At 50.3% G+C, this 20,713-nt stretch overlaps 1 protein-coding gene across 7 annotated transcripts in view; it reads left to right on the top strand.

Moving 5' to 3' along the window:
- Fnbp1 (formin binding protein 1) overlaps nucleotides 1–20,713 on the top strand; it is a 105,573-nt gene that overhangs the window by 48,524 nt on the left and 36,336 nt on the right. For all 7 annotated transcript variants that reach the window (XM_071601052.1, XM_027942860.3, XM_027942851.3 and 4 more), the window contains exons 3-6: nucleotides 1,781–1,837; nucleotides 2,730–2,877; nucleotides 10,433–10,495; nucleotides 10,991–11,095. In XM_071601052.1, coding sequence (XP_071457153.1) covers nucleotides 1,781–1,837; nucleotides 2,730–2,877; nucleotides 10,433–10,495; nucleotides 10,991–11,095 — 373 coding nt within the window. The remainder of the gene's footprint in view (nucleotides 1–1,780; nucleotides 1,838–2,729; nucleotides 2,878–10,432; nucleotides 10,496–10,990; nucleotides 11,096–20,713) is intronic.

The following is a 20,713-nucleotide window of genomic DNA, read 5'->3' as shown; positions in this document are numbered from 1 at the left end:
TAAAGACAGGGTATCGCTGAGTTGCTTAGGGTCTCACTAAATTGCTGAGGCTGGCCTTGACTTGCAATCCTCCTGCCTCAGTCTCCTGAATCCCTGGGATTACGGGCGTGTGCCAGTGTGCCCCACTCTGGAATTAAAAAAAGAAAAAAGACACAATAATAACATCAAATGAGTTTTTATAATCTTTTGATAAATCTTATGAGCTCATATTTGAAGTTTAGCAAATTCTTCAGCTTTACTTTAAATGTCTTTTATACTATTAAAAGATGTTTAAATTTAATACTATATGCACACCATGCTATATGTGTGTGTGTATATACATATATATGAAATATTTTAGAAAATAATTTGTCCCTGGTTGCCCTGTATATACAATGAGCTCCAATAATATAACAAACCAGGACTTGAATGGTTCATTTAAAAGAAAGTATAGGGGGCTGAGGATACAGCTCAGTTAGTAGAGTGCTTGTCTTGCATACACAAGGCCCTGGGTTCAATCTCCAGCACCATAAAAAAATTAAAATAAAATAAAGTATAAACTGGGCACAGTGGTGACACCCGTAATCCCAGGGACTCTGGACACTGAGGCTGGAGTATTGCAAGTTCAAGGTCAGCCTCAGCAAGACACTGTCTCAAAATATAAAAGGGCTAGGGATGTGGATCAGAGTCAGAGCACCCCTGGGTTCAGTGCCAGTATGTATAAATAAATAAGAAAATATCACCTGGGCGTGGTGGCACACACTTACATTCCCCGTGGCTCAGGAGGCTGAGGCAGGAGGATCACAAGTTTGAGGGCAACTGGGGCTGAAACCCTTTCTCAACATAAAAAGGGCTGGAGATGTACCTCAGTGTTAGAATGACCCTAGGTTCAATCCCCAGTATCAAAAAAGAAGAAAATTTTTTTCCATATTGCAATATCACATAGACTCAATTGACTTTGAATATAAAATGTACCGGGATCAAAATGGTCGATGTGTCAATTTTTTTCGGCCAATTTGTAGATTTGGAGAAAATGGAAAAAATGAAAGTGTGGAATCATAAAGTTACTTCTCTGAGAGAGGAGGGGCCGGGGGAGACGAAGCCGGAGGCCAGGCAGCAGCAGACGTGGGAAAGGAGGAGGCCCCCCAGGGCCCTTGCTCCCCTCCGAGAGCCCAAGCCGGGCCCAGGAGAGGCAGCCCCAGAACCAGAGGGAGGGTTCTGCTCTCTGTGGGTTTGCCTAAGCTACGGAATACAGACAGACAGAAGCACCTGGACTTCCCGCCGGGCGCTAGGACGGGCAGGGACGCTGGGGGACGTGGGCTGGCCTTGCTCAGTGCCCACGGAGGCAGCTGGAGGCTGTCTAGGTGAGTGTCTTGGCAGGGCTTTCCATTGGTGCCTTGGGGAGCGGACGCACGGCTTGGACTTTGGTTTTTGATTTAAACATGTGGGCACAGTCTGGACTTGGGATGACCATGAGGAGATGGTGGCCTGGTAAGGAAAACGTCCCTCAGACGCAGGCCCTTGCACACCGAGTGAGGTCCGTGCTGTCGGGTTCCACAGGCAGGCGGCGCCGTCCAGGTGGGTGGCCGCTGGTAAGTTCCTGCTCTTATCTATCTGCTGCTTCTAGCGAGTCTTTCATGGCAGCCTTGATGCGGGTGCTGAGAAAATGGTGGAAATGACAGGTTTCATCCGTGGACATCTGTGATTTTTTTTTTTCCCAGACTTTGACCTGTGTCATGTTTCAGCCCTGATGTCTCCATTGCCCTTCTACATAGGTGATGTGTCTGCATTTTTATTTCAGGAATCTTTCGAAGAAATACCAACCTAAGAAGAACTCGAAGGAGGAGGAGGAATACAGGTATGTCGGCTGATGACGGTTGGCGGCATTTAGACAGCAGCGGTGACTGTGAGGGACAGAGGGGACACATGTCCCTGAGACCAAGCCGACTCCATCTTCCTGTCTGAGTCTGTTTTTAAATTGGGGAGAACAATAAGAACATTTTCTAGTTGACTTTATTTTACACTGAGCCGCCAGAACTAGCTGGTCCAGATTGTTTCGGTTCCAGCAACGAGGACAAGTTCTGGGGCATAGCCTAAGCACGTGCAGGAAGTATGGGCCACATACATCCTGGAGTTGGGGTTTGGGTTTGTAATATCAGGACTTCCTGTCAGGCGAGTCATGCCTCCGAGAAACCTGGCCCTCTCAGTCCCAATGGAGGCTCCCCCACCCCCAGGACTCGGCGTTGAACCCAGGGTGCCTGATCACACCTAATCAGGGTGCTGAGCTACATCCTCAGCGTTTTTATCTGAGACAGAGCCTTGCTCAGTTGCTGGGGCTGGCCTTGAACTGGTGACCCTCTGTCTCAGCCTCTGGAGCTGCTGGCGTTGTAGGTGTCACCCCCGGGCCCAGCTCAACTAAGCTGTGGACAGACGGAAGGCACTGCCTCTGCCTCTGACCTAAGCATCCGTCATGTCCGAGCCGTGTACGTGCAGTCTTCTGGGCACCGTGTCCACACTGAGCCTTGACCAACAGCTCTCGCCCCTGTCACACAGGCAGCGGGTCTCACAGATCGAGCGTCTGGCGCTAATTAATTCTGAGCCATTTTGGCGAGAGCCGCTGATGTGTAATGAACCACTGAGCTCCTCCGGGAGGCCGACGTCAATTAACCTGACGTTGATCACCGTCTCCCCTGCGTGAAGCAGCGCGAGACCGAGTGGCCCTGTGTGACGAGCCCTACTCTGTCCCCTAGGTACACGTCGTGCAAGGCCTTTCTTTCCACCCTGAACGAGATGAACGACTACGCGGGGCAGCACGAGGTCATCTCGGAGAACATGACGTCGCAGATCACCACCGACCTGGCGCGCTTCGTGCAGGAGCTGAAGCAGGAGAGGAAATCGGTAAGGCGCCTTCATGCACCTCCCGCTACAGGGCGAGCCAGAGGCCACGGGAATGTCCCTGGAGGACTTAGAACCAGAGAGAGACATGAAGTGGCGCCTGTTCCTAAAAAATGCCTCTGGGTCTCATGTGCAGTTCCAAAGGCCCCGCAGACGCCGGGAAGCCCACCAAAGGGCCAGGAGCGTGGGCCCTTTGAGGAATTAAGGGTATTTGGACCCACCGACACTCAGGGGGAGTGATGTCATATGGGGAGTAAACGGTGTTAGAACAAGGGCTTCAAAAAGAAGAAACTAACAGGCGACAAAAATGCTTACAAGGCCAGGCACGGTGGCCACGCCTGTCATCCCCGCAGCTCGGAGGCTGAGGCAGGAGGATCGCGAGTTCAAAGCCAGCCTCAGCAATTGAGCGAGGCCCTAAGCAACTCAGTGAGACCCTGTCTCTAAATGAGATATTAAAAGGCTGGGGATGGGCTCAGCAGTTAGGCGCTCCTGGTTCAATCCCCGGCACGCCTAAAAATGTTTAAAAATGTTTACAAGGAGGACAAAACCCAGAAAGATGTCCTCTGCTGCCGCCTGCTTCCCCCAGGTGTTGACTTGGCTCCTCCGGCCCCTCCACGGCCTTCCGGTGGATCTGTTGTTGACCGGAGGGGAAATGTACATTTGAAGGACACTCACAGTTATGCTTTTGCCTTTGGATCCTTTCTTTGTGGTGCTGAGGACGAAGCCAGGCCTCAGGCGTGGAGGCCGCGCTGCCAGAGCCACAGCCCTGCAGCTGAGAGTCCCTTGATGCCATGGCCCTTGTCATTCCACTTCAAGTGCTTGTAAAGTGCAGAGTAACTTCCTACTAGTAATAAAGTCCCACAGCGGGCCACTCGCGTGCTTTTTAATATAATCTGAGTCTAGGAGTCTAGGGTAGTTCTCTGAGTGCTGTGGAGGCCCCCAACCAACAAGGTTGGCTCCTCCTGGAATGGAGGACTCACTAAATAATAATGACAGGAATATTGCTTAATTGCAACTGTGATAGTTGCTAGAAAGCGAGGAGACAGGTGCAGAGACACATGCAGTGGGAATCCCCGGCGCACTCACGACTGGGGGTCCCGGAGAGCCTGGGGGTCCCAGAGAGCCGAGAGTTAAGGCCTTAAGAGGAGACATGACGGCGAGTAGGATTTGCCTGGGTTCAGCCTTCCACAGGGAAAGCCAGTGCAAAGGCCCTGGGACAGCTGAGTTTATAGACATGCAGCACAGGACTGAGGGTATGCTCAGGCCTTCCTTTAAAATCACCTGTTGGTTTGAAAGACAAGGCCCATGGAGAATTCTTACTTATTCCTGCTGGAGCAGCGGCTGCTGCTGTCTGGAGACGTGTCTGATTGACTAGAGAGGGCAGCTGGGGTGTGGCTGCTTCAACCTGGAGAGCAGAGGCCCGGGATGCCGCTGGACGTCCTGAACACAGGACAGCCCTTCCCCATGGAACCTCCGGGCCCCAAACCGCCCCAAACCTCCATGTGCGGAGACAGAGAACCCCTGCAGTGGACCTGGGTGTGACAGGCTCTGCTGGGTGGTTCATTAAAGAACCTATTCTGTTTTACGCTGCCGAGGGAGCCGGGAGCAGCGCCCCGTGGCTCAGATACCTCACGTAGTGATGACAGGCACAGCAGATCTGAACTCAGTACCTGGCTGCTGCCCTGGTCCCTGAACTTCCCCTGACCTTGGAAAGTTCTATCTCCTTCCTGTTTATTGCTGTGATCAATGCTGCCTCTCGGGGCTGACCTTCCCTGATCCTTGTAGCTCAGCATTTTAGCCAACTCCCTAAACAGGACCCAGGCACTTACCTAAGGAGGAAATACCAGGTCCCTTTGTGGAGTGAGTCACAGGGTGGGAAGCCCCCTCCCTCCCTGAATTCCCCTGCTCTGACTGCATGCCTCCTGGCAGCTCCTGCCCAGGCCTTGTGCTCCTGCCCCAGGGCCTTTGCACTGGCCTTTTGGTCCTTGGAAAGCCTTTCCCCAGATATTTTCAGAGCTCACTCCTGACTTCTTCCTCAGGAATGTCACCTTCTCTATTTCTACTCCCTTCTCAGGAACTTCCTCAGGAATGTCACCTTCTCTATTTCTACTCCCTTCTCAGGACCTTCCTCTGCTCTCCTCTCTCCTCTTGGCTTTGGTACTGGGTCATACCAGGGCTGTGCACGGGCTCAGCGCATGCCCTGTTGCTGAGCAAGTCCTGCTCCCAGCACCTGGCAGCTCGGGGGTCCCTGCCGGCTTGTTCTTCTCCCACCCACCCTGGCCTGGGAGCTCGATGAGCAGGGGTTTTCTTGTCCACCCTTGTGTCCTAAGTACCTGGACAGGGCCTAGCGTGACAGTGTGGGATGAAAGAAGTGACTGAGACGTTAAAGAAGCAGCCGGTCTGCGGCAGGAGAGCGCTTGCCTGGCTGAAGTCCTGGGGGTCCCCAGCACAAGGAAGAGGGCAGTTAGCATCCACTTCTCAGTTACAGCTGTTACTAGCTGAGGACCCTGTTCCTTGGCCTCGCTGTGACTGGGTTGTCTTATTCACATGCTGTTGTTGGCCCCTTTTTGTGGTCATTTGCATCTATATTTGGAATTCTGTTCACTTTATAAAATCCGAAATCACAGGACTAGCCAGGGAATCCCAGCCACCTGGGAGGCTGAGGCAAGCGGATCTCAAGTTCGAGGCCAGCCTTAGCAACTTCTCCAGGCCCTAAGTGCTTTGGTGACCCCCGGCCTCTAAATGAAAAATTAAAAGGCCTGAGGCTGTGGCCCCGTGGCTAAGCGCCCCGGGCTCAGTCCCCAGTACTGCGATGAACAAACTCGTAGGTAAGTGACCCCTCTCCACACCTGCCGTCCGGGCACCCTCTTCTGTCTCTCCCACCACAGGGACCTGTCAGTGCTCCCACCGCCTCCCTCCTCCTGCAGCAGCGGGGCGCACGCTGGTGCCCAGGTCCTGAGTGGTGGGTGAGAGAAGGAGCTGGACTCAGCTCTGCCCAGCGGGGGCTACGGTCCTGAGAGCCCCACCCAGCTCCTGAACACACTGGTGAGGGGCTCCTCGTGTTAGTTTGGAAGGGGGAGTTTACACCTGGGGAGGAGCTGGGTGAGCGACCTGATTGCAGGCTTCATGTTTTGTTGTGTTTTCCTGTTTGGATACTGGGGATGGAGTCCCAGGACTGCTTACCACTCAGATCCAGCTTCAGCCCTTCTTAATAATTTGAGACAGGGTCTTGCCAACTTGCTGAGGCTGGCCTCGAACAGGCGATCCTCCTGCCTCAGCCTCTGAGTCACGGATTGCAAGGGATTGCAGGTGCGTCCTGCTGGTTAAGGATTTAAGCAGGGTGTGAGTAGCTCACAGGACAGGACTGAGGTGCTCGCCCTGGGGCATCGTCCCACTGGTCCACATAGATCCCCCTGCACCACCTAGATTTAAAGCTAGATGAATCCCGCCAATCCCAAGTAAGGCTCGGGAGCCACCAGTGTTAGGACCCCGTGTGGGTTGGGAGGAAGTGAACGTATTTGTCACAGACTGTTTTCTAGAAGCTCCCTCTTTCTTTGCCCTGTTAAAGTCTTTGTGTGGCTGTTTCCATCCGAGGAATCTGAGCTGTAGTTAGGATCGCAGCTGCTTGACCGGGCTCACTTGGGTGCTGGTTGACTGTGCTCACCAGGGTGCTGGTTGACTGTCCTCACCAGGGTGCTGGTTGACCGTGCTCACTTGGGTGCTGGTTGACTGTCCTCACCAGGGTGCTGGTTGACCGTGCTCACTTGGGTGCTGGTTGACCGTGCTCACCAGGGTGCTGGTTGACTGTCCTCACCAGGGTGCTGGTTGACCGTGCTCACTTGGGTGCTGGTTGACCGTGCTCACCAGGGTGCTGGTTGACCGTGCTCACTTGGGTGCTGGTTGACCGTGCTCACTTGGGTGCTGGTTGACCGTGCTCACTTGGGTGCTGGTTGACCGTGCTCACTTGGGTGCTGGTTGACCGTGCTCACCAGGGTGCTGGTTGACCGTGCTCACTTGGGTGCTGGTTGACTGTCCTCACCAGGGTGCTGGTTGACCGTGCTCACTTGGGTGCTGGTTGACTGTCCTCACCAGGGTGCTGGTTGACCGTGCTCACTTGGGTGCTGGTTGACTGTCCTCACCAGGGTGCTGGTTGACCGTGCTCACTTGGGTGCTGGTTGACTGTCCTTACTTGGGTGCTGGTTCTCTTATTTCTTCTACTTATTTGTTTAAAGGCTCTCAGTGCTGTGGTTTGGTTTTTCAACCACTAGTGGCTTGATCTACATAAACGGGGCAGGATGAGCCAGTGTCACCCTCTCTGCCCAGCGGGGACACTCCGCGGCTCGCCCCGCCTCCGGTGGTTCATTTCCTCCATCTCCTGGGCGCTGTGTGTCTTGGATTCTCTGTGGTGCTTTTTCATTTTGTTGCTGAGCCTTCTCTGGGCTTCCCCTGGCCCCTGGGAAGTTTTTCAAACAAATCTCCAAAGGTGATTTTATCTGTGGAGGCTAAAGTTAAAATGGAAATAAGTAACTGTAGCTGTCACCTGCGATATCATCAGGCATTTTTTTTTAGTCCCATCATGTTTTGGAAGAAATGAAAGCCATCTCCTCACAGGAGCGGGGCCCTGGTCCCTGGTAGGAGGGGGTCTCTGGTGACTTCATTCCTCCCGCTCCAAAAGCTCTTATTATCTTGTCCCCAGGACAATTCCCCTTTCTGTGGAGCCGGAGGCACCCTCTGGACAACACTTGCCCACTGTCCAGAGGCGCAGCTCTGCCATTGTTTGTTGGTGAACACCAAGTGCATCTGCAGCGCAGCCCTCCACGTCGCTCTTCCCCGAGGAGGCAGAGGGGGCTGGCACAGAGGACTGGGGGTGCAGGCCGCTGCAGGGTGGGCTCTGCTTGGAGGGTCATGGTCCAGGGGCCACGCTGCCCAGGAAGGCCCGTGGGGTTTGGCTTTTCTGTTGTTGTTTGGGGGTTTTATTTTTATTTATTTTTTTGTAATATTTTTAGTCTCCAAGTTAAAAAATCTAAAAAACAGCTGGGGATGTGGCTCTGTGGTTCAGCACCCCTGGGCTCAATCCCTGGTACCAAAAAAAATAAAAATAAAAATAAGAGTTGCCGTGGAGACAAAGCAGAGCTCTGAAGCGTCCCCGGGCTCCTTCCTCTTTGTGCACCTGTCTTTGAATCTCCAGTGAGACCTTTTGGGAAAGATGGTTCCCCGTCAGCAAACCTCAGGACCCTGTGGCCCTGCTTGGGAATGGGGACAGCTTGTTACCAAAGGCTCAGTCCTCATCCTAACCCCAATCCAATAGCAAGGACACGGTTTGGAGAAAGGGGAAAAGCAGGTTCATTGTTTTCCTAGCAAAAGAGAAACAGGGACTGCTGTCCCAGAGGCTGGGGTTCCGCCCATGCAGGGACCAGGGGCTTTGAAGAGGTGATTCAAGGCTACCTTCCATGCTCGCTGTGGAGTTGAGTTGTAATTCCCTGGTTGATTTGGGAAATGGCCATTTCTGAGATCTGGTGCCGTCCCCAAAGTCTGACTTGGTTCCTGTGGTGGGTGTGTGCCCCAGGCCCTGTCGTAACTCTGTCTAGGATGGGGAAGAACAGTGACCCTCTGTCCCCTGAGATTAGGGAGGGGGGGAGGTTGGGGGGAGCAGGGGGAGAAGAAGAGAAAGAAAGAAAGATGTCCTTATTAAAAGTAAGTCACAGCAGCAGAGCACAGGGGCTGTGTTCAGAGCATAAAGTGGACCAGGGCCACAAGTTCTCTCGATAGGGGGACAAAGCCACCAGACCAGGGCCAGGAAGGTGCCTCACTGCAAGGGCTGACTTTGACCCCAGGTGACTTCTGCAAGGGACCCTTTCACCCCTGCTGGCGACTGGCTCGTTCCCGGGACCTTCTTCCTCTTTCCTCCCCACTTTGGGTGCTTCCTCCGGGGCCCAGAGGACCCTCCCCTGCCCTGAGCTCTGCTTCTTGATCCTTCCACAGCCTTTTCCTTGCTGGGTTTGATCCCCAGCTTTAGACTCCTCGGCTTTTCGGTTTTATTCCTGGGTCCATTGTGAGAGCTGAATAATGAAGTCCCAAGGGCTCCTCTTGGGCTGGAGGAGACGGAGCAGGGAAACCTGACCTCCCCAGAGAGCCAGGTTCGTCCCTATAAAGGAGCACTGTTCTTCCCAACCCCGGCTCGGCTCCCCTGCAGCCTTCCCCAGGCCTTCCCCAGGTCAGCCGTCCACGGGGCTCCGCCCAGTTGTAGGTGTGGGTAAGCTCAGAGCTCTGCGGATGTGCTTAGGGGACCTCTTGGCTCCTGTCATTCCTTCACCTACCTTCTCCTCTGCGCACCTGCCACCCAACACTGGTGACTCTACATGGATCCTTGGCTCTAACCCTTCCCTACCCTCAGATCCGCTCACCCACAACATTAGACTGTCCACGGGGAAGTCTCGCAGAAATTCCACTCTTAGACCAAACTAGTGCTGTGCGTCTGGCCCTCCCCTCTGACCCGATTTCTTTGGTCTTCCTCTCCTAAAGCCCAGACCCCAAGCCTGGGGTCACCTGGACATCTCGTTATCACAGGTCTGGTCCCACCCCCAGGAAATTCTGCTGGGTTGGCTGAAGGGCCTGGGGGTGTGGCTCAGTGGCAGGGGCTTGCTCAGCATTTGCAAGATCCTGAGTTCATCCCCAGCCCTGCAGATCCAAGCCATCAATCAATCAGTCAATCCATCAATCAGTCAATCAATCAATCAGTCAATGTAGATGATGAAAGCACTCATCCATATAGAGCTTTTACACAAGAGTTTGCTGCAGCCTTCTCAGTGGCCAAAATGGGAACAAACCAATGTCCATCCCCTGACGGACGTACAAGTGAAGTGTGGCATTGGCCCACGGCGGGGTATCATCTGACAATAAAGAGGACTGAGGTCCTGACACTGTGACAACATGGACGAACCTTTAGAGATGATGGAGACACTGAGCCAGTCACACAGTTCTCATGGCTCTGTGACCTGCTCACACGAAATACCCACAACTGGCAGATTCACAGACAGGAGCTATCATGGTGGCTTTCTGGGGTTGGGGACGACGGGGGGTGGGGGTAGAGGGTGACGGCTAAGAGGTTCGGTTTTACTTTTTGGGGTGATGAAGATGTTGTAAAATCAATTGTGGTGGTCCCAAACAATTTAAGTGGGTCCGTCCCGTGACGCGTGAATCACACCTCAGAACAGCTGAAATGACCAGGTGGCTGCTGTCTTGAGGACCTCCTGTCTCACGGTGGCGTCTGTCCCCCCATCAGGCTGTTCTAGAGTGTTGGAGGGAGCCCGGTGGCTGTTTCCTTTTCCTCTCCAGGTTTTCCAACCTGGAGGCCCGTCCTAGGCGGTCAACATGGACTGGTTTTGGGTGCTGGGGTGGCACCGCAGGCGTCCCTGTTGCTGGGCCAGTGCTCTACCCTGAGTCACACCCAGCCCCATCCCAGATGTGGAGATGTCTGTATTACCTAAGTGCAGGAAAGTGTCTTCTCTGTGACCACGTGAGGCCAGGGGCACTGATGCCGATGTGTTCCCCTTTGCAGAACTTTCACGATGGCCGGAAAGCGCAGCAGCACATGGAGACCTGCTGGAAGCAGCTTGAATCCGTAAGTGAAAGCAAACAGCAAAGGCGGTTCCTCCCTCCCTCCCTCCCTCCCTCCCTTGTGCTGGGGGCTGAACCCAGGGCCTTGTGCCTGTGAGGCAGGCCTCCACCAAGGGAGCTGTATCCCCAGCCCGAAAGCAACTCTTTATGGATTTTTTCTGATTCAAGTTTGATTTAGGCTTGAATCGCTCAGTGAGGAAAAGTAGATAAGTAAACAAAAACACTGAAAAGACGCCTTCACAGACATTTCTCCTTGGAATTCCATTTAACTTGCTTCCGGAGCCATTACCTCCATTAAACGTGGAGCCAGAGTGCTCGAGTATTTCTTTTTTCTAGAAGTCGTGGAAAGAGCAGAGATGAGACAGACTTAATGGAAATAAATGCAGATTTTAAAATGGCTCCTGGAGACGTCGACCTACAAGAAACCAGTCCAGAGAGCCGAGGGCTGGGGGGGGTAAGAGTGTCACCCTGGGTAACGGGCTCCGTGTTCCGGGCGCAGAGCAAGCGGCGGTTCGAGCGGGACTGCAAGGAGGCGGACCGGGCGCAGCAGTACTTCGAGAAGATGGATGCGGACATCAACGTGACCAAGGCCGACGTGGAGAAGGTGAGGCCCCGCCTGCCCTCGCCCCCCGGTGCCCGCCCCATAGCCCCTTTCTGATGAGCCACAGAAGGGCTCAGAGTCGGGCGTTTTCCATCCCGAGGAGCCTCCAGGTGAGGAGCCCAGCAGCTTGTCCAGGGTCCAGGACCCCTGCCCATGGCAGCAGCCCGTCTCATGGCTTTTCAAAGACGGTTTCTGGAGGCCGGACAGTGCTTCTGCCGGCTGGGGGAGCTTGGCTGCTTCCAGGCTTGCTCCAAGCACCACACAGGCTGCTGCCCCTCCCTGGAGGCCAGGCTGCGCCTCAGGTCCCTGCGCACTGAGCCGCCACCGGTCTGCTCTGCCCCAAGGCCTTTCTTCCCTGGAAGCCCTTTCCCTGTTTCCCAGAGCCTCCACACTATCCGCCTGTTGAACAGCCGCGTTCCCGCAGGACCCTACTTCCCCGTGGGGAAAGCCATGTGGTTTTGTAGACATCCTTTGCTTTTGCGAGATTAGTTGGAAAGGACTTTAGTTGAAAAATGGCATGAATTAGAATTTGCCCAATTCTGCCAAATTCCTCGCTTCAAGATATGGTGTTTAACCAGGCGGGTGGCACATGCCTGTGATCCCAGCAGCTTGGAGGCTGAGACAGGAGGATCATGAGTTTAAAGCCAGCCTCGGCAACAACTCAGTGAGACCTGTCTCCAAATAAAATACAAAATAGGGCTGGGGATGTGACTCAGTGGCAAAGCACCTCTGGGTTCAATCCCCGGTACAAAAACCTGCCTCCAACCCCAAAATCTAGAGGGGTGAGGATAAGCACTTGCCTGTCAATCATGAGGCCCTGAATACAATTCCCAGCTTCACAAAACAAAGCACAATGAATACTGTATATGTACAATGTAAAGAATATTAAAAGCTGGGCATAGTGGCTGTGCAACTGTAATCCTGACAACTCAGGAGGCTAAGGCAGGAGGATTGGAAATTCAAGGCTGGCCTCAAAAGTTTAGTGAAGCCTTAAGTAACATAGCAAGACCCTATCCTCTAAATAAAACTATTTGAAAAGGTCTAAGGATGTGGCTTAATGGTTGAGTGCCCCTGGTTTCAATCCCCAATACCAAAAAAGAAGTACAGAAGCCGCACCTACTGGCGTAGGCTCTGTCTTAGGCAGCTGGGCTGCTGCTGCTTTGATGGCCCCTCCCGGATATTGCCCTCCTCCTGATCCCCACCCCAGGGCTAAACTCTGTCCTGAATCTGGGCTAAGTCCTTTCCTCGCTCTTCCTCACAGTTTCTCCATGTGCAGATGGACCACCAGTGAGTAGGTCTGTAATTCCGTCTCCTTTTCACCTTTATAGAAACACAATCAGACTTTCCTTAACTCCCTTCCTCTCCCCTTCGTCCCTGTCTGTTTCACGGGGCAGTAGAATGCAGGACTCCTGGTTAGTGTTCTAGCTGGAGTTGGGGAGGTGATCTTTGTGATTCTGCTTTGGTTTTTCTGCAGAGACAGCCCTACTCCCCTGTCCCGACCCCTTGCCTTGGGGTGTGTGTCTTCCTCTGCTGCTGGGGAGCCCCTCCAGGTCTGGTGGAAGCAGTCCCTGGGGACTTCCTTGTCTCCTTGGCTAGAAAGAGGGTGCTCCAAGGTTTTCCCATAAAGAATGATTTTGGTAAATCCTTTGTTGGGTTAAAGTATTTTCCCTCTTTTACCAAGAGGTTTGTTTTTTAAGCTTGATTTGGTACTGAATATCATTAAATATTTTTCTTCTTCCTTTAATTCATTAATGTAGTAAATTACATTAATCGGGTATATTACATTGAACCAAATTAGCATTCCTGGGACAAACTCAATGAGATTATGATGTATATTTTTAATACATAAGTGGAATTTTAAAAAATACATCACTTAAGACGTTTTCCTTGAAATTGGTCTATGGTTTTCATTTCTTGTCTGTTCTCCTCTGCTTTTCTTAGGAGTTTAGAGGGTTGCTCTTTCTTTATTTTTTTCTTTTTTTTTTTTTAGTTGTAGTTGGACACAAAGCTTTTATTTTATTTATTTGTTCTTATGTGGTGCTGAGGATCGAACCCAGGGCCTCGCACATGTGAGGCGAGTGCTCCACCGCTGAGCCACAACCCCAGCCCTCTTTTTTCCTGAAATACTAAAGGAAAGACGAAATTATTCCCTAAATGTTTAATAATACGTCTTTGTGAGAAAGTTCCTAACTACTGATTTGATTTTTTATTCTCTGCTTTTTGTTCCAACCCTGTGGGTTGGTATTCTCACAATACTATATCCATCTCAACATAAAATTTCAATTTATTGACAATCAGGTTTCAACTTAATGTGCAGGGTCCACACACACTGGGAGTTCTGGCCCTCTGTGGTCCCCCCATTTCCAGAACAGGGCTGGGATGGAGCCCAGTGGGGGAGCACATGCTCAGCAAGCCTGAGGTCCTGGGTGCCATCCTCAGCACCAACAGTTTTTTTTCCAGGTCCTCCCCCCAACCCCCACCCGCCTTTCGGGTCAAATCCAAGGCAGTTAACCAAGCGCCGTTGCTGGATCCAAAGGCAGTTTTAGGGTTTTTATCTTTAACATTTATTTATTTTTTAGTTGTAGTTGGACACAGTATCTTTATTTTTTTATTTTTATGTGGTGCTGAGGATCAGACCCAGGGCCTTGCACGTGCTAGGCGAGTGCTCCGCCGCTGAGCCACAGTCCCAGCCCCAGTTTTAGGATTTTTGATGCGTACTGACAGATGGAGTTGCTATCCTCAGTTACTTGAATATTTCCAAAGATGTGGGTTTTTTTCTACATCGAGAGCATCATTTTGCTATTTTTACGAGTAGCGCGTACCTCCTCCCCACGGAGGCGACAGCTTAGTTCGTCTCCGCATCGCACACACAGGAGCGGATGGAACAGTCTGTAAACACTGACGTTTTAAAGTGATTTTGCTTTCTGTCTTGAAACACAGTAATTTCCCAAATTGGGCAACAGTGTGACTGTCGCATCTGTGTTTTCCTTCATTGCTTAGGAAGCTTATGTCAGTGTCAGGCCAAACAGAGGCGGCGTTTCGGTTCTTATCCTCGGTTCCTGTGATTTCTGATGGCCTTAGCATCAGACACAGATGTCTCCTAGGGTTTCCACAAGTGACTGAATTGTCATTGTGCAGGGCATGGCCGTCCTCCTTCTCCTGCAGTCAGCCACGCGGCGCTGAGGATGGTGGCCAGCGCTGGGGGATGGTGGTCAGCGCTGGGGGACGGTGGTCAGTACTGCTGAACTGTGGCCTCCTGTGATTTTATGTGCAGAGTACGCCCTGTGTGTGTGCTATTTCAGATCCGGGTGTGTGCTGATTTTTCTTCTCTTTCTGAAGAGGTGAGCATCCCTCTTGCGGACCCGCAGGTCATAAGCACTATGTCCAAACCACCCACTGAGCCCGCATCCACCCCATGGCATGGGCTGCTTTCCTTCTGGGTTGGGTGCCAGTGTGGCCAGACGTGCAGTGTTCTCTTGCCAGATCTTATCTCTGGGCACGAGTCCATATCTGGGTATCCTGAGGATACCATGTTCCTTAGAGGAACAGTAAGGGAGGGAAAAAGCCTAAATTAGGGGTTTTATTGTCAATAAAAACTTAGGGAACAGTGAAACCCTTTTCCTTTGCCACGATGCCGCTGACAGAGTTTTGAGTCTGAAGACTTCAAAGGACTTGAGAATTTGGAGTTAGTTAATCTGGGTTTGCGAAGGAACCAATAGGTGTTGGAACAGGTCATCTTGTGGCTCAAGACCCAGGCGCTGAACCTGAAGATAAAAACAGACTCTTCACCCCCACCCCACCGCACCCCTGATAACCAGATGGGAAAGAAGGTCCTCGCTACCCAGTTTGTGATGTTGACAAGTCAAAGGATTGATTACCAGAAACATGGAAAAACAAACCGTGCCTGTTCTTACTCAAATATGTCTCCCGTAAACAATTAAAACACTGTAAGCTGAAGCATTCTTTGCCATGCCAGGCCCTTCTAGAGGTAAATACCCTCGCCCCTTGGAGTGTGACCTTCTGACTCTCCCTCCGTCCCCAGGGGTCAAACCCAGGGGCACTTAACCACTGAACCTCGACCCCAGCCCTTTTGATTTTTATTTTGAGGCAGGGTCTCACTCGGTTGCCAAGGCTGGCTGTAAACTTGCAATCCTCCTGTTTTGGCCTTCTGAGTCACTGGAATTACAGGCAGGTGCCACCCTGCCCAGCTCTTTTTTTTTTTTTTTTATGAAATTCTTATGAATCATGACTTATTGATCTAATTGTCTTTTGTGTGTGGTGCTGGGATTGAATCCAGGACCTCCCATGTGCTGGGCAGGCGTTCTACCTCTGAGCTCCATCCCTGACCCTAATTCTTACTTGATGGAATTCCTAAGTGGTCAGGCGTTGGGTCATGGTCAGCCCCTCACTTGTAATGCTGTCTGCTGGCAAGGGATGGGGGTGGCAGACATGCCAACTTAGGATCACACAATTCTGTGGGTGTGTTTAAATGTTTTATTTATTTTTTTGCTTTCTAATATTTTTATGGGATGATCACACAATTCTTTCCTTTAAAGAACTTGCCTCTTATTTCCTCCCTAATGCTTAGTTTGCCGTGCGGGAACTTTCCTGTTTGCCCCTTGCACAACTCCTGAGTGGCATCTGGTGACAGGGACTTTGAGGTCAGAGTTTGTCCTTCACTCTGCTTGAGGCGGTGCCTGTCAAGCCGGGAGGAGAGGCAGCCCCTCGTCTGTGTGTTCTGACGGTGCCGCAGCTGGCTAGTTGGGATGAGAAAGGAAAAGGTTATCAAAATGAATGGAATGTGAAATAATATTTCCGAACAGAGAGAACAGTGTTTTCTAAACGCATGCATTAAACTGGGTTCATCCACGACGGGCAATGAATGACCCTTTCTCCGATTTGCCCTGCCTCGTGACTGCTGCTCTTACATAATTTCTAAACGCAAAATAGGATATTGTCTAACGGAAAGTGCAGCGAGTGCGTGGTGACGGCAGCTGCAGAAATTGTTAGTTGACTTCAAGTTGTGTTTTCTGAAACTCCCGAGTCCATTTCTTCCTTTTCTGGTAGCTTCGGTTTTACTTGAAGTGTGTGGTTCCTCTATGGCAGGTATCGCAATTTATGGCCAGTTTTGGCCACGAAAAGTTCATGTGGCTTCTCGACTGGGATTCATGTGATCCTGAGAGTTAACTAGCCAGGAGACTCCGATGTGAGAGGTTGACTTTTTTATTTTCCTGGCTTAACCTTGACTTTTTGTTATATAAACCAATTTGAGGAAATGTTTTAAAAGTTACATTAAAACCCTGACCATGAGCACAAACGAGTGTATCAATTTCCCTGGGAGTGGACATCCTGTTTTTGTGTGATATTAGGACTTGTTCAAGTCCTTGGTTCTGACCATGGTTAGATTTTTAGATTCTCTGTAGGGTTCCCTGTTGGGAAGTAGAATGATAGTCCCCAGTCCCTGGGGGATAAAGGTAGAATTCTAAGATAAAAAAATGAAGATCTCAGACCTTTTTGTTTGGGTTTGGTTTTGGTGCTGGAGATGGAACTGAGGGTCTCTCACAGGGTGATACACAGTGGGCCACAGAGTTACACCCAAGCCCCATAATCAGAATAAAATGTACAGGTACTTTTTTATGTGTGATGGATTATTTAATCGAATACTTTTTTTTTTTAATCGAATACTTTTAAAGAGAAAAATAAAGGATGCAGAATCTATGCCAGTGTGAGGCAAGAAAGATGGCCTCCGGTTTGAGGGATTACTGACGGTCAGATAATCATCTCAGGACAGATGGGTGCAGTACTTAGGAGGTTACCTTCCCTCGGGATCAGCTTCGGGGACTGAAGCCCAGGCAGGAAGAACGGGTTCTTCTCAAGCGGGAGCCAGCTGAACAGCACAGTGTTAAATTTTTTTACCATTTGGGGAAACGGTCTCCAGCAAGATGTCTACTTCAGTTCTTGTACGTATATGGAATTGTACTGTTCAATTTTGTGTTGTTGGCCTGCTGTAACTGCTAGGTTGACATCTTTATTGAACATGGGAATATCTTTAGTGCTTCCCCCAAATTTCTGTTTTATATAAAATGTCTGACTAATTCTCTGAAGGGATTTGTTCACTGTAACAATTTAGAAAACAAAAGAGGAAGTGGTTCGTATGAACGCAGGAAATAAATTTTGCAACCACAGCAGCTTAATCTTTGAAAGTTAAAAAGTTAAAAGTGCTTTTCATTTACAACAAGTGAAAAGTGGTTAGAATAAGAAGAGAATATATATTAAAAAAAAAAAAAGGATATCGTTGCTCTCAGTATTTTTTTTTTGTAAGTGGAGCAACGTTGAATTCAAGAGCCTCTAGAAGAGACACTGTTGTTTGTTTATCCCGTGAACAGTCGCATCTGTGGAGAGGATGTTTCCCCCTGAAAACTCGCTTGCTGACAAGCTTGTCTGTCAGTGTGCAGAAATTCCAAGGCCGCAGAGGGAGACCATAAGTCATTCTCAAGCCTCCATCTGAGGCTGGGAGTGAGGTTTCTGTGTGGGTCTCTGTGTGTGTGGCTTGAGCTCTGAGCCCTCACGTCCTGTCCCCAGCTGGTGTAAGGCTTTCTACGGTGACTCATTTGATAAAGTCTTTCACTTTTCTCTGACAGCAAGTGGTCTGGGCTGGCCACCAGCTTATTCCCATCCTAGTTATCGCATAGGAGTGGGATTGAGCCTGGTTTCTCCCCCTATGAATGGTGCCACCTGAGGTCCTTCACCCCATCTCTGAGCCTGTTTCCCAGTCCCTCATCTAGGAACATGGCCACGCACCCAAGGCCTGAGGTTTCGGGGTACGTGAGGTATGTAAGGGGGTGGACTGTTTTTGGGCTGCGGGTCCTTGTCGACCATGTACTCACCATCTGTATTTTGGGTCCTTCTTGGACTACTTCCGGCTTCTCTGTCCTTGTTTTTCCCCTTTGATCTACTGGTAATCAGTTGAGTACATTTTGGGACATTCTAGGCCTTCAGCAAGAATTTTCTTTGTTTGCACTGTGCATAACTTCAGCAGGATTATAGCAGGTACGTTGTGTGAGGACCCCAGTCAGCAAGCAATGACGCGATGGAGAGATGGGGAACACTGAGTCACCTGGGGAAAATCTCGTGTCCCCTGCAAATCAGGTGGTGAATGTGATCTGAGCAATCGCAGTTAAAAAGATCACCAAGCCGGTCGCACACACCCGTCATCCCCGCAGATGGCAAGTCCCAGGCAAGCCGGGCAGCTTAGCAAGGCCCTATCTGACAGAGCAGCTTCACGAAGGGCTGGGATGTAGCTCAGAGGGAGAGCACTTCCCTGGGCTCAGTCTCCAGCGCAGGAAAAAAATATCATTTTTTTAAATGAAGTGCATCATAGATGAAATCGCTTGGTCCTAGGCCCAGGAAACACCCAGTGGCACAAAGTGGCTCGTGGATTCTCATCCGACACGGTCTGTGTAGATGAAGGACGGTGGAAGAAGCCCCGGGGGAACTGGGCCTTGAACGTGAAGGACAAGTGAAAGTGGAGAAGGTGGAACAGAGAGCGGGCAGCTGGCGGAGGGGGGTCCTCCCAGGGCCGAGGGAGGTGGACGGCGGGGACCTCCTGCAGGTCCAGCGGGGCCTGGTGGGTCTACCTGCAGAGGTGAGATGGAGCCCTTGTGAAGGGTATCCGAAGCCCAACGGCAGGATGATTGACCTGGATGAAGCGCCTGTCCCTCAGAAAGCACACTGGCACCGGGCCCTCTGTTTCCCAAGGTGTGAGCTCACCTCCGTGTTCTCGTATCCCTTTATCCATACCAAGGGCGGGGTTATGGAATGTTCCATTACGTTCCCTAACGTGGCCCCTCTGCATGTGGCAGAAATGTTTCTGTGCCTCAGGTTCATTGCTCTTCCACTTCCCACAGGGCTTTACTGCTGGTTCTGCTCCACGAGCTGCCACCAGCCCTGCTCTTGCCTGCAGAACCAGGCGGGTGACAGCCATTAGTGAGCTAGACACCGGGAAACTGGCGGATTAATCAGCACACGCCTCAGGTCAGAGTCCAGTAAGGAGAAGTGAGTACTGAGCTGGATGAGGAGGCCCAGGTTGGCTCTCAAGGGGTTAACTGTCCACCATCTGTCCACACAGTGGCAGACAGCCGTGTGATAACGCAGGGCCAGGGTACTTCCGGCATTATTACTCCTTTGTGAGTTAAGTTTCCTTCTTGAGTGAGAGTCTTAATTTTTTTTTTTTTTTAACATGAAGTATTGTGAGTGGTAAATTGTATTTACTTGTGGGAACTCACTTTATTTTGTTTTTATGCTAATGAGATAGTTTAGCTAGGTATCACATTCTAGGCTGACAATTATTTTCTCTAAATAAAATTATAATTTGAAAATGATGATTTCATTATCTTCCATTGTCAGTTGTCCCTCTTGGGAAGTTGGCTGTCCACTTAATGGCACTCCGTTGTGGACATTGGACTTTGTTCTTTTAATATGAAGCACTTATATTTGCCTTTGATGTTCTGTGGCATCGCAGTGGCATTTCTTTTTTTTTTTTTTTTTTAAGAGAGAGTGAGAGAGATAGAGGTAGAGAGAGAGAGAATTTTTTTTTTTTTAATATTTATTTTTTAGTATTTGGCAGACACAACATCTTTGTTTGTATGTGGTGCTGAGGATCAAACCCGGGCCGCACGCATGCCAGGTGAGCGCGCTACCGCTTGAGCCACATCCCAGCCCCTTCGCAGTGGCATTTCAAAGTACAGACTTTTTGTTTTTAATTTACTCTGCTTAGGATTCCTTGAATATGTATTCCTCTCATAAGTATAGGAAAATTTCAGAATATTTTAACTCTCCAAAATTACTCTCAATTTTATTTTCTCAAATTGTTCGTTCTGAGATCCGTATTAGATGGTTATCTATTGAGTTTTTACATTTCAACTGCTGAGCCAGGCATGGCAATATACACCTGTAACCCCAGCTATTAAGAAGGCCAAGGCAGGAGGGTCGCTTGAGCCCAGGAGTTGGAGGCTGACCTGGGCAACACAGAGACTCTTGTCTCAAATTGTTTTTCCAACAACTATGTTTTTCGTTTCTAGAAGTTTCACTGTTTTCAGATATGCCCAATCTTTATAATATCTTATTTTCTTGTTTCTCTTGGGTCTTTTATTTTGTTATTTTTTTTAAATGTTCTTGTTTTATAATTCCTTTCAAACTGTCCTGTTGGTTCAGATTCTCCTGGTGATCGTGTTCTCTCTGTTGGGTCAGTACTCCCTGTGCATTATTATTTTCTTTTTCTTTTCTTTTCTTCTTCTTTTTTTTTTGTATGAGCCTATCTTCAACAGGAGATGATATTTTACCTGGGAGTCCCATCAGGTTCAGGGTTGTGGAAGTATCCCCTCAGCAAGGTTTTATTTTGTTTCTGCTAGACCACCTGGAACTCATGTATATGCTAATTTCTTGGCATGGACATGCTGGGCCATCTGTGTAGCATGCACAGGCATGAGGCCTTGTGCACAGGAGGACACTTCCCCGCTCCACTCCAGAGCCTGAGACCCAAAAAAGCTTCCTGGCCGTTTTTAAGGTCACTAGGAGCTTTGCTAGGCATCGTCCAGCTTAGAGAATCAGATAAAATACACT

This window comes from Marmota flaviventris, chromosome 13, assembly GCF_047511675.1.
Source record: "Marmota flaviventris isolate mMarFla1 chromosome 13, mMarFla1.hap1, whole genome shotgun sequence".
Lineage (NCBI taxonomy): Eukaryota > Metazoa > Chordata > Mammalia > Rodentia > Sciuridae > Marmota > Marmota flaviventris.
Note: the sequence above shows the minus strand (reverse complement) of the source record. Positions and strands in the feature narration are given on the sequence as shown.